General features: G+C 44.7%; 2 protein-coding genes across 2 annotated transcripts in view; one reads left to right on the forward strand and one right to left on the reverse strand.

The window, feature by feature from the left end:
* LOC135406465 (flotillin-1-like) overlaps window positions 1-8,990 on the reverse strand; it is a 44,069-nt gene extending 35,079 nt beyond the window's left edge. Inside the window, 3 exon segments of the mRNA XM_064640829.1 lie at window positions 6,401-6,491; window positions 6,609-6,684; window positions 8,815-8,990. Of these exon segments, the coding sequence (XP_064496899.1) occupies window positions 6,401-6,491; window positions 6,609-6,684; window positions 8,815-8,857 (210 nt within the window). The 5' untranslated portion in view covers window positions 8,858-8,990.
* LOC135404761 (uncharacterized) overlaps window positions 1-14,211 on the forward strand; it is a 257,462-nt gene that overhangs the window by 38,198 nt on the left and 205,053 nt on the right. The gene's annotated exons all lie outside the window — the stretch shown is intronic.

Below are 14,211 nucleotides of genomic sequence, written 5' to 3' on the forward strand. Positions count from 1 at the left end.
ATTTTGGGGGTCCCGGGGGGGGTTTTGGGGGTCCTGGAAAGGATTTTGGGGGTCTCGGGGGGGTTTTGGGGGGTCTCAGGGAGGGTTCTGGGGGTCTCAGGGTCCCAAATTGGGTTTTTGGGGGATCCTGAGGGGGGTTTTGGGGGGTCTTGGGGGAAATTTTGGGGGTTCTGGGGCAGTTTTGGGGGGTTTCAGAGAGGTTTTGAGGGTCCCAGGAAGGATTTTGGGGGTCTCAGGGAAGTTTTTGGGGCTCCCAGGAAGATTTTGGGGGTCCCCGGGGCGGTTTTGGGGGTCTCAGGAAGGATTTTGGGGCTCCCAGGAAGATTTTGGGGATCTCAGGGAGCATTTTGGGGCTCTCGGGGTGGTTTTTGGGGGTCTGGAAGGAGATTTTGGGGGTTCCCGGGGTGGTTTTTGGGGGTCTCAAGGAGGATTTTGGGGGTCTCAAGGAGGATTTTGGGGGTCTCAAGGAGGATTTTGGGGGTCTCAGGGTTCCAAATTGGGTTTTTGGGGGATCCTGAGGGGGGTTTTGGGGGTCCCGGGGGGGGATTTTGGGGATCCCGGGGTGGTTTTGGGGGGTCTTGGGGGAAATTTGGGGGGTCCTGGGGCAGTTTTTGGGGGTCTCAGGGTCCCAAATTGGGGTTTTGGGGGATCCTGAGAGGGGTTTGGGGGGTCCCGGGGCAGTTTTTGGGGGTTCCAGGGATGGTTTTTGGGTGTCCCAGGGAGGATTTTGGGGCTCCCAGGGAGGATTTTGGGGGTCCCGTGGTGGTTTTGGGGGTCTCAGGGAAGTTTTTGGGGCTCCCAGAAAGATTTTGGGGGTCCCCGGGGCAGTTTTGGGGGTCTCAGGAAGGATTTTGGGGCTCCCAGGAAGATTTTGGGGGTCTCAGGGAGCATTTGGGGGCTCTCGGGGTGGTTTTTGGGGGTCTCAGGGCAGTTTTTGGGGGTCTCAGGGAGGGTTTTGGGGGTCCTGGGGTGGTTTTGGGGGTCCTAGGAAGGATTTTGGGGGCTCTCAAGGAGGATTTTGAGGGTCTCAGGGAAGTTTTGGGGGTCCCGGGGCAGTTTTGGGGGGTCCCAGAGGGGCTTTTGGGAGTCCCAGGGTGGGTTTTGGGGGTCTCAGGGAGGATTTTGGAGGTCTCAGGGTTCCAAATTGGGTTTTTGGGGGATCCCGAGGGGGGTTTTGGGGGGTCCCAGGGAGGATTTTGGGGGTCTCAGGGAGGGTTTTGGGGGTCCCAGGAAGGATTTTGGGGATCCTGGGGTGGTTTTGGGGGGTCTTGGGGGAAATTTGGGGGGTCCTGGGGCAGTTTTTGGGGGTCTCAGGGTCCCAAATTGGGGTTTTGGGGGATCCTGAGGGGGGTTTGGGGGGTCCCGGGGGGGATTTTGGGGGTTCCAGGGATGGTTTTTGGGTGTCCCAGGGAGGATTTTGGGGCTCCCAGGGAGGATTTTGGGGGTCCCGTGGTGGTTTTGGGGGTCTCAGGGAAGTTTTTGGGGCTCCCAGGAAGATTTTGGGGGTCCCCGGGGCAGTTTTGGGGGTCTCAGGAAGGATTTTGGGGCTCCCAGGAAGATTTTGGGGGTCTCAGGGAGCATTTTGGGGCTCTCGGAGTGGTTTTTGGGGGTCTCAGGGCAGTTTATGGGGGTCTCAGGGAGGGTTTTGGGGGTCCTGGGGCAGTTTTTGGGGACCCTGAGGTGGTTTGGGGGATCCTGAGGGGGGTTTTGGGGGTCTCAAGGAGGATTTTGGGGGTCTCAGGGAAGTTTTTGGGGTCCCGGGGCAGTTTTGGGGGGTCCCAGAGGGGCTTTTGGGAGTCCCAGGGTGGGTTTTGGGGGTCCCAGGGTGGTTTTTGGGGGTCTCGGGGTGGTTTTTGGGGGTCCCGGGGTGGGTTTTGGGGTCTTAGGGTTCCAAATTGGGATTTTTGGGGGATCCTGAGGGGGGTTTTGGGGGTCCCGGGGGGGATTTTAGGGATCCTGGGGTGGTTTGGGGGGGTCTCAGGGTGGTTTTGGGGGTCCCAAGGTGGTTTTGGGGGTCCCTGGGTGGGTTTTGGGGGTGCTGATGACGTTTTTGGGGGTCCCAGGAGGGTTTCTGGGAGGTTCTGAGGGTGCTGATGCCATTTTTGGGGGTATTTTGGGGGTCCCAGAGGGGTTTCTGGGGGTCCTGGTGATGATTTTGGGGGTCCCCTGGTGGTTTTTGGGGGTCCTGATGCCATTTTTGGGGGTCCCGGGGTGGTTTCTGGGGGTTTTGGGGGGCACTGATGCTGTTTCTGGGCATCCCAGGGTGGTTTTTGGGGGTCTTGGTGCCAATTTCGGGGGTTTTTGGGAGTGCTGATGCTGGTTTTGGGGGTCCCCAATGGGTTTTTTGGGGTTTTGGGGGGTCCTGATGCCATTTTCAGGAGTCCTGGGGGGGAGGTTGGGGGTCCTGGTGCCAATTCTGGGGGTCCCTGGGTGGTTTCTGGGGGTTTCTGGGGGTGCTGATGCCGTTTTTGGGGGTCTCCAGGGGTTTTTTTGGGGTCCTGGGGGGTATTCTGGGGGTCCCAAGGAGGTTTTTTGGGGTCCCTGGGTGGTTTTTTTTGGGTTTTTGGGGTCCTGGAGATGATTTTGGGGGTCCCCGGGTGGTTTCTGGGGGTGCTGATGCCATTTTTGGGGGTCCCCAGGGGTTTTTTTGGGGTCCTGGGGGGTATTCTGGGGGTCCCAGGGAGGTTTTTGGGGGTCCCTGGGTGGTTTTGGGGGGTTTCTGGGGGCACTGGTGACATTTCTGGGGGTCCCCGGGGTGGTTTTTGGGGGTTTTTTGGGGGTTCTGATGCCATTTTTGGGGGTCCCAGGGGGGTCACTGGGGGTCCTGATGCCATTTTTGGGGGCTTTTGGGGTTTTTTTGGGGGTCCTGATGCCGTTGTGGGGGGTCCCCGGGTGGTTTCTGGGGGTCCTGGTGCCGATTCTGGGGGTCCCAGGAAGGTTTTGGGGTCTCTGGGGGATTTTTGAGGGTCCTGGTGATGATTTTGGGGGTCCCTGGGAGGTTTTTGGGGGTCTTGATGCCATTTTTAGGGGTCTCTGGGTGGTTTTTTTGGGGGTTTTGGGGGTCCCTGATGCCGTTTCTGGGGGTTTTTGGGGGTCCCAGGGGTGGTTTTGGGGGTCCCTGATGCCATTTTTGGGGGTCCCCGGGTGGTTTCTGGGGGTTTTGGGGGGTCCTGGTGCCGATTCTGGGGGTCCCGGGGTGGTTTCTGGGGGTTTTGGGGGTCCCTGATGCCGTTTCTGGGGGTTTTTGGGGGAGCTGATGCTGTTTCTCGAGGTCGCTGGGGTGGTTTTGGGGGGTTTTTGGGGTCCCTGATGCCATTTCTGGGAGTTTTGGGGGTCCCTGATGCTGTTTCTGGGGGTTTTTGGGGGAGCCAATGCCGTTTTTGGGCATCCCAGGGTGGTTTTTGGGGGCCTTGGTGCTGATTTTGGGGGTTTTTGGGGGTCCCTGATGCCGTTTCTGGGGGTCTTTTGGGGGTCCCCGGGTGGTTTCTGAGGGTTTTGGGGGGTCCTGGTGCCAATTCTGGGGGTCCCGGGGTGGTTTTTGGGGGTTTCTGGGGTCCCTGATGTCGTTTCTGGGGGTTTTTGGGGTCCCTGATGCCATTTCTGGAGGTTTTTGGGGGGCACTGATGCCATTTCTGGGGGTTTTTGGGGTCCCTGATGCCGTTTCTGGGGGTTTTTAAGGGACACTGATGCCGTTTCTGGGGGTTTTGGGGGGCATTGATGCCGTTTTGGAGGGTTTTTGGGGGTCCCTGATGCCATTTCTGGGGTTTTTTGAGGGAGCCAATGCCATTTTTGGGCATCCCAGGGTGGTTTCTGGAGGTCTTGGTGCTGATTTTGGGGGTTTCTGGGGTCCCTGATGCCGTTTCTGGGGTTTTTTGGGGTCCCTGATGCCATTTCTGGGAGTTTTGGGGGGCATTGATGCCGTTTCTGGAGGTTTCTGGGGGTGCTGATGCCGTTTCTGGGGGTTTTTGGGGGTCCCAGGGGTGGTTTTGGGGGTCCCTGATGCCATTTTTGGGGGTCTTTTGGGGGTCCCCGGGTGGTTTCTGGGGGTTTTGGGGGGTCCTGGTGCCAATTCTGGGGGTCCTGGAGGGTTTCTGGGGGTTTTTGGGGGAGCTGATGCCGTTTCTGGGGGTCTTTTGGGGTCCCAGGGGTGTTTTTGGGGGTCCCTGATGCTGTTTCTGAGGGTATTTTGGGGGTCCCCGGGTGGTTTCTGAGGGTTTTGGGGGGTCCTGGTGCCAATTCTGGGGGTCCCGGGGTGGTTTTGGGGGGTTTTTGGGGGTCCCCGGCTGGTTTCTGGGGGTTTTGGGGTCCCTGATGCCGTTTCTGGGGGTTTTGGGGGGCATTGATGCCGTTTCTGGGGGTTTCTGGGGGTGCTGATGCCGTTTCTGGGGGTTTTGGGGTCCCTGATGCCGTTTCTGGGGGTTTTTGGGGGTCCCAGGGGTGGTTTTGGGGGCCCCTGACGCCATTTCTGGGGGTTTTGGGGGTCCCCGGGTGGTTTCTGAGGGTTTTGGGGGGTCCTGGTGCCAATTCTGGGGGTCCCGGGGTGGTTTTGGGGGGTTTTGGGGGTCCCTGATGCCATTTCTGGGGGTTTTGGGGGTCCCTGATGCCGTTTCTGGGGGTTTCTGGGGTCCCTGACGCCGTTTCTGGGGGCTTTTGGGGGAGCTGATGCTGTTTCTCGAGGTCCCTGGGGTGGTTTTGGGGGGTTTCTGGGGGTCCCTGATGCCATTTCTGGGGTTTTTGGGGTCCCTGATGCCGTTTCTGGGGGTTTTTGGGGTCCCTGATGCCATTTCTGGGGGTTTTGGGGGCACTGATGCCGTTTTTGGGGGTCTTTGGGGGTCCCTGATGCCATTTCTGGGGGTCTTTTGGGGGTCCCTGATGCCATTTTTGGGGGTTTTGGGGGGAGCTGATGCTGTTTCTCGAGGTCCCTGGGGTGGTTTTTGGGGGTCTGATGCCATTTCTGGGGGTTTTTGGTGGCACTGATGCCATTTCTGGGGGTTTTTGGGGGAGCCAATGCCATTTTTGGGCATCCCAGGGTGGTTTTTGGGGGCCTTGGTGCTGATTTTGGGGGTTTCTGGGGGCACTGATGCCATTTCTGGGGGTTTCTGGGGTCCCTGATGGCGTTTCTGGGGGTTTTTGGGGGTCCCAGGGGTGGTTTTGGGGGTCCCTGATGCCCTTTTTGGGGGTATTTTTGGGGTCCCCCGGTGGTTTCTGGGGGTTTTGGGGGGTCCTGGTGCCAATTCTGGGGGTCCCGGGGTGGTTATGGGGGGTTTTTGGGGTCCCTGATGCCATTTTTGGGGGTCCCCGGGTGGTTTCTGGGGGTTTTGGGGGGTCCTGGTGCCAATTCTGGGGGGCCCGGGGTGGTTTCTGGGGGTTTTTGGGGTCCCTGATGCCATTTCTGGGAGTTTTGGGGGTCCCTGATGCCATTTCTGGGGGTTTTTGGGGGAGCCAATGCCGTTTTTGGGCATCCCAGGGTGGTTTTGGGGGGCCTTGGTGCTGATTCTGGGGGTTTCTGGGGGCACTGATGCCGTTTTTGGGGGTCTTTTGGGGGTCCCCGGGTGGTTCCTGGGGGCTTTTGGGGGTCCTGGTGCCAATTCTGGGGGTCCTGGGGTGGTTTCTGGGGGTTTTGGGGGTCCCTGATGCCATTTCTGGGTGTTTTTGGGGTCCCTGATGCCATTTTGGGGGGTTTTTGGGGTCCCTGATGCCGTTTCTGGGGATTTTGGGGGGCACTGATGCCGTTTCTGGGGGTTTTGGGGGGCATTGATGCCGTTTTGGAGGGTTTTTGGGGGTCCCTGATGCCATTTCTGGGGTTTTTTGAGGGAGCCAATGCCATTTTTGGGCATCCCAGGGTGGTTTCTGGAGGTCTTGGTGCTGATTTTGGGGGTTTCTGGGGTCCCTGATGCCGTTTCTGGGGTTTTTTGGGGTCCCTGATGCCATTTCTGGGAGTTTTGGGGGGCATTGATGCCGTTTCTGGAGGTTTCTGGGGGTGCTGATGCCGTTTCTGGGGGTTTTTGGGGGTCCCAGGGGTGGTTTTGGGGGTCCCTGATGCCATTTTTGGGGGTCTTTTGGGGGTCCCCGAGTGGTTTCTGGGGGTTTTGGGGGGTCCTGGTGCCGAATCTGGGGGTCCTGGAGGGTTTCTGGGGGTTTTTTGGGGAGCTGATGCCATTTCTGGGGGTTTTTGGGGGTCCCAGGGGTGGTTTTGGGGGTCCCTGATGCCATTTTTGGGGGTCCCCGGGTGGTTTCTGAGGGTTTTGGGGGGTCCTGGTGCCAATTCTGGGGGTCCCGGGGTGGTTTTGGGGGGTTTTTGGGGTCCCTGATGCCGTTTCTGGGGGTTTCTGGGGTCCCTGATGCCGTTTCTGGGGGTTTCTGGGGTCCCTGACGCCGTTTTTGGGGTGTTTTTGGGTACCTGAGCGATGCCAGTGACCGAGATGGGCACCCCGTGCCGCGTGTAAACCTTCTCGCTGCGCACGGGCAGCGTCAGCGTGTTCAGCGAGATCCTTTGGGATGGGGGGAGATTCCCGAGTTCAGGGGGGTCACCCCCAAATCCTGGGGGTCACCCCAGAGCCTGGGGGTCCCCCCAGAGCCTGGGGAACCCCCCAGAGCCCCCAACTCACCGCTGGATCTGCTGCAGGCAGGGGATCACCAGCACCCGACCCCCGGCCACCAGCACCGGGGGGCTGCGGCACAGACCTGGGGGGCACGGGCAGGGGGGTCAGGGGGGCCCAAACCACCCCAAAACCACCCCAAATATGCTTCTGGGGCTCCCAAAAAACCCCCAAAACCCACCCAGATATCCCCCAATACCTCCAAACCCCACCCAAATATCCCCCAAAACACCCCGGGGGGCTGCGGCACAGACCTGGGGGGCACGGGCAGGGGGTCCCAAAATACCCCAAAACCACCCCAAATATGCCTCTGGGGCCCAAAAAAACCCCCCAAACCCACCCAGATATCCCCCAATATCCCCCAAAACCTCCAAAACCCACCCAGGGACCCCCAGATACCTCCAAAACTCCCCAAATAGCCCCAAAAACCCACCCAAAGATCCCCAAAAACCCACCCAGAGACCCCCAAATACCCCCAAAACTCACTCAGGGACCCCCAAAAAACCCCAAACCCCCTCAAATATCCCCCAAACCCACCCCAAATATCCCCCAAACCACCCCAAATATCCCCCAAAACACCCCAAATATCCCCAAAACCCCCAGGGGGTTGTGGCACAGACCTGGGGGGCACAGACGGGGGGGTCAGGGGGGCCCAAAACACCCCAAATAGCCCCAAAAACCCATCCAGGGACCCCCAAAAACCCCCAAACCCACTCAAATATCCCCAAATAGCCCCAAACCCCACCCAAATAGCCCCAAAAACCCCCCATATACCCCCAAAATCCCCCAACCCCCCCCCAAATATCCTCAAATACCCCCCAAATATCCCCAAACCACCCCAAATATCCTCAAATACCACTCAAGTATCCCCAAAAAGACCCCAAACCACCCCAAATACCCCCAAAACCCACCCAAATATCCTCCCAAACCCCCCACATATCCCCAAAAACCCTCCAAATACCCCCAAAAGCCCACCCTGGGACCCCCAAATATGCTCAAAATCCACCCAAATATCCCCAAAACACCCCCAAATATCCCCTAAACCCCCCAAAACCCCCCGGGGGGCTTTGGCACAGACCTGGGGGGGGTACGGACAGGGGGATCAGGGGGTCCCAAAATACCCCAAAACCACCCCAAATATGCCTCTGGGGCCCCAAAAGACCCCAAAACCCACCCAGATATCCCCCAATATCCCCCAAAACCTCCAAAACCCACCCAGGGACCCCCAGATACCTCCAAAACCCACCCAAAGATCCCCAAAAACCCACCCAGAGACCCCCAAACACCCCCAAAACTCACTCAGGGACCCCCAAAAACCACCCCAAAACACCCCAAATATCCCCAAAAATCACCCTGGGACCCCAAAAAACCTCTAAAACCCAGCCAGGGACCCCCAAATACCCCCAAAATCCACCCAAACAGCCCCAAACCACCCCAAATACCCCCCAAACCACCCCAAATATCCCCCAAAACACCCAGGGACCCCCAAATAACCCCCAAACCTACTCTAATAGCCCCCAAACCACCCCAAATATCCCCCAAAACCACCCAAGGACCCCCAAATAACCCCTAAAACACCCCAAATATCCCCCAAACAGCCCCCCCAAAACCCCAAAACCCCCAAATGCTTCCAAAATCCACCCAAATATCCCCAACCCCCCCCCAAATATCCCCCCACACAACCCAAATATCCCCAAAACCTCCGAAATATCCCCAAAACCTCCCAAATATCCCCCCAAAACAGCCCAGGGGGTAATTCAGGGGCCCCCAGGAGTCTTAAAGGGATTTTTTGGGGGGGTTTGGGGGTCCCAGGGGGGGGTTTGGGGGGTCCCAGAGGTATTTGGGGTTTTTTTGGGGGGGTTCCCGAGGGTTTTGGGGGGTTTGGGGGTTCCAGGGGGTTGGGGAGGACTGGGAGGCCCGCAGGGGATTTAAGGGGTCCCCAGGAGTCTTAAAGGGATTTTTGGGGGGTTTGGGGGTCCCAGGAGGGGCTTTGGGGGGTCCCAGGAATTTTGGGGGGTTTTGGGGGTGTTGCCGAGGGTTTTGAGGGTTCCCGGGGGTTGGGGAGGACTGGGGGGTCCGCAGGGGATTCAAGGGGTCCCCAGGAGTTACAGGAGGGTTTGGGGGGGGTGGGTTTGGGGGTCCCAGGAGGGGTTTTTGGGGTGGTTTTGGGGGGTTTTGGGGTCCCCGGGAGCCGCCGGGCCCCCCCCGCACTCACCCGACACCACCATGGCCTCGTTGGGGCCGCACGTGAAGAACATCGCGGCGGGGGGAGGGCCCCGGGGCCCGGATCGATCGCGGCCGATCGGGATCAATCGGGATCGATCGGGATCGATCGCCACCCGCGACCACCGCCCCGCTCCCGGCAGCCCCCGCGCCGCCGCTTCCGCCTGGCGACCGATGACGTCACACGTCATTAGAATTTCTATTGGCTGCGCCGCGCCAGGGGCGGGGCAAGGCCGGGAGGCTGTTCTGCCCGGTAACTGATGATGTCATCTAATATGCGATTTTTTGATTGGCTGCGCTGAGTCACAATTCCCACCAGGGACACAGCCCGGGCCCGGGGGTTCCCATTCCCATTCCGGGTGTCCCCATTCCCATTCCAGACGTTCCCATTCCCATTCCAGGCGTTCCCATTCCAGGTGTTCCCGTTCCCATTCCTGGCATCCCCAGTCTGCTCCCAATGTCCCCATTCCCATTCCAGGTGTTCCCATTCCCATTCCAGGTGTCCCCATTCCCATTCCCCCTGTCCCCATTCCCATTCCTGGTTCCCAGGGAGGAACTGCCGGATGCCGGAGGAAGAGCCAGAATTTATTGCCCAAAGCAGGAGATTTTCACACCAAAATTAACCCCCGGTGATGTCACCGCTGTCCCTGTGATGTCACCGCTGTCCCCGTGATGTCACCGCTGTCCCTGTGATGTCACCGCTGTCCCTGTGATGTCACCACTGTCCCTGTGATGTCACCAATGTCCCACCAACGTTCTCCCACTTTTTCGACTTTAGTTAAGATTGTTTTTATCTCTTTAATATTTAAAAAGAATATTTTATATATGTTTATATAGTTATATATTTTATATAGATATTTATATATTTGATATATATTTACTTATTTGCACATTTTATATCTATTTATATATTCATTTATTTTATATATATAGATATATTACATGTATATTTACAAATTTCTATATTTATTTATTTAATATATATTTATATTAAATATATTTTATACATTAAATATATTTATATATTTATACATTTTATATGTATTTATACATTTTATATGTATTTATGTTTTTATATATTTTTGCATTTATATATATTTATATGTTTATATATTTTATATGTTTATATATTTATAAATTTTATATGTATTTATGTATTTATACATTTTTTATATAATTAGACATTTTATATGTATTTACACATTTTATATATATTTACACCTTTCATATGTATTTAAGTATTTATATATTTATGCATTTTATATACATTTTTATATTTCTATATTCATAAATTTTATATGTATACATATGTTTATACATTTTATATATTTATATGTTTATATATTTTATATATATTTATACATTTTATGTGTACTTAGGTATTTCTATATTTATGCATTTTATATATATTTGTACATATTTATATATTTATACATTTTATATATATGTATTTGTATATTTATAAATTTTATATGTATTTATATATTTATACATTTATAAGTATTTATGTATTCTCACAGCCAAACTCAGGGCTGTATATATGCATATATTTACATGTTTATATATTTTATATATTTATATATTCAAATATTTTATCTGTATTTATATGTTTATACATTTTATATATATTTATAAATTTTATATGTATTTATGCATTTATGCATTTATATATATTTTTATGTTTATTTATATGTTTATATATTTATACATTTTATGTGTATTTCTATGCTTATACATTTTATATATATATTTATCCATTTTCTATGTATTCCTGTATTCTCACAGCCAAACTCAGAGCTGCCAATGTGCCTCCCACATTGGCATTTATCTCCTTCCTCATCTTTATATATTTATACATTTTATATGTATTTATGCATTTTATATGTATTTATGTATTTATATATTTATATATTTTATATGTGTTTGTATATTTATACAATTTATATAGATTTATACATTTTTATATATTTATACATTTATAAATATTTATACATTTATATGTATTTATACATTTTATATGTATTTATGTATTTATAGATTTATACATTTTATATGTATTTATGTATTTATATATTTATACATTTAATATATATTTATACATTTAATATATATTTATACATTTTATATGTATTTATGTATTAATATATTTATACATTTTATATATATTTATACATTTTTATATATTTATACATTTATATATATTTATACATTTATATATATTTATACATTTTTTATATATTTATACATTTATATATATTTATACATTTATATATATTTATACATTTATATATATTTATACATTTATATATATTTATACATTTTTTATATATTTATACATTTATATATATTTATACATTTATATATATTTATACATTTATATATATTTATACATTTATATATATTTATACATTTATATATATTTATACATTTATATATATTTATACATTTTATATATATTTATACATTTTATATATATTTATACATTTTATATATATTTATACATTTTCTATCCCACGGTAGCCTTGGCATTTATCTCCTCTCTCATTTTGCCCCCCGTTATGAAGATAAATGATTAAATCTAAAATATTCTCAAAATCCCAACTATTCCACTGCCAAATAATATCCATGTATGTATTTATATATTTATACATTTATGTATTTATGCATTTATATATATTTAGATGTTTATATATTTTATATATTCAGATATTTATAAATTTTTTATGTATTTATATATTTATACATTTTCTATGTATTGATACATTTTATAGATATTTATGCATTTTATCTGTATTTATATATTTATACATTTTATAGATATATACATTTTATATGTATTTATGTATTTATGCATTTATATATATTTATATATTTTATATATTTTTATATTTATAAATTTATACATATTTATGCATTTTATCTGTATTTACGTATTTATATATTTATGCATTTAATATATATTTACATGTTTATATATTTTATATATTTATATATTTATACATTTTATATGTATTTATAAATTTATACATTTTATATATATTTACACATTTTATAGATATTTATACATTAATATCCCCCCTTCAAAGCCAAAAACTGCTTCTTGATCAAAACCTCCCAAATCCACTGATTTTACACCTGCACTGAGACAAAAATCCACTGGATGTCCCCCTTAGACCACAAATTTATATATTTACACATTTTATAGATATTTATACATTTTATAGATATTGATACATTTTATATGTATTTATGTATTTATGTATTTATATATTTATACGTTTTATATGTATTTATATATTTATACATTTTATATAGATTTTTAAATTTTATAAGTGTTTGTGTATTTATATATATGCATTTATATATATTTATATATATTTATATGTTTATATATTTTATATATTTATATATTTTTAAATTTTATATGTAGCTATATATTTATGCATTTTATACATATTTATATCTTTATATATTCATATATTTATAAACTTTATATATGTTTATACATTTTATATATATTTATATATTTATACATTTTATATGTATTTACGTATTTATATATTTATGCATTTTATATATATTTATATCTTTATATAAATTTTATATATATATTTATAAATTTTATATGTATTTATATACACATTTTTTATATATTTGTACATTTTATATGTATTTATATATTTATACATTTTACATGTATTTATGTATTTATATATTTATACATTTATATATATTTGTACATTTTTTATATATTTTATATATACTTGTACATTTTATATATATTTATGCATTTTATATGTATGTATGTCCTTATATATTTATGCATTGATATATATTTATACGTTTATATATTTATATATTTATATGTTTATAAATTTTATATGTATTTATACATTTATATGTTTTATATATTTATATCTTTATATATTTTTATATTTATATGTTTATACATTTTATATATATTTTTGCATTTTATATATATTTTTATGTTTATATATTTTATATATTTATATATTTATAAATTTTATCTGTATTTATATATTTATACATTTCATATATATTTATACATTTTCTATATATTTATACATTTTATATATTTTTATGCAACAACCAAAAGGAAACTTAGATACTTTGTTTATAAATTTTATATGTATTTATATATTTATACATTTTAAATATATTTATACATTTTCTATATATTTATACATTTCATATGTATTTATGAATTTATGTATTTATATATTTATACATTTAATATGTATTTAGACAGTTTATATGTATGTATATATTTATACATTTTATATATATTTATGTATTTATATATTTATTCATTTTATATATATTTATATATTTATTCATTTTATATATATTTATATATTTATACATTTTATATGTATTTATACATTTAATATGTATTTATATATTTATTTATTTTTATATATATTTAGACATTTTATATATATTTAGACATTTTATATGTATTTATGTATTTATGTATTATAATATTGTATAAATATATGTATAAATACATATATTTATATGTATTTATATATTTATACATTTCTATATATTTATATGTCTCTATATTTTATTTATTTATATATTTATATATTTTATATGTATTTATATATTTGTACATTTTTATATATTTGTACATTTTGTATATATTTATGCATTTTATATATATTTATATGTTTTTATATTTTATATATTTATATATTTATACATTTTATATGTATTTATATATTTATTCATTTTATATATATTTACATGTTTATATAGTTTATTTATTTATATATTTATATATTTATGTATTTATATATTTATATATTTATGTATTTATGTATTTATGTATTTATATATTTATATATTTATATATTTATATATTTATATATTTATATATTTATATATTTATACATTTATACATTTATATATTTATACATTTCATATGTATTTATCTATTTATCCAGGTGTCCTGCCGCGGTCGCCAAAGGAATCCGAAAATTCCAGACTAAAGCCCTGCCCGGATTCTTTGGGATCCTTGAGCAGAAAGGGATTTATTGATCACGTCGGGAGGGTGGTTCCACCCCAGAGAACTCGCTCGAGGGTTTCACCCAAAATCGGGGGTTTTATCCAATTTCCACATGTGATTAATGTGATCAATGAGATCAATGTGATCACAACATCCATCGATGGGGATCAATAACGGGGGTTTATCCAATTTCCATGTGTGATTAATGTGATCAATGAGATCAATGTGATCACAACATCCATCGATGGGTATCAATAACGGGGGTTTATCCAATTTCCATGTGTGATTAATGTGATCAATGAGATCAATGTGATCACAACATCTATCGATGCCGATCAATAACGGGGTTTTACACAA

Source organism: Pseudopipra pipra, chromosome W (genome assembly GCF_036250125.1).
Source record: "Pseudopipra pipra isolate bDixPip1 chromosome W, bDixPip1.hap1, whole genome shotgun sequence".
Lineage (NCBI taxonomy): Eukaryota > Metazoa > Chordata > Aves > Passeriformes > Pipridae > Pseudopipra > Pseudopipra pipra.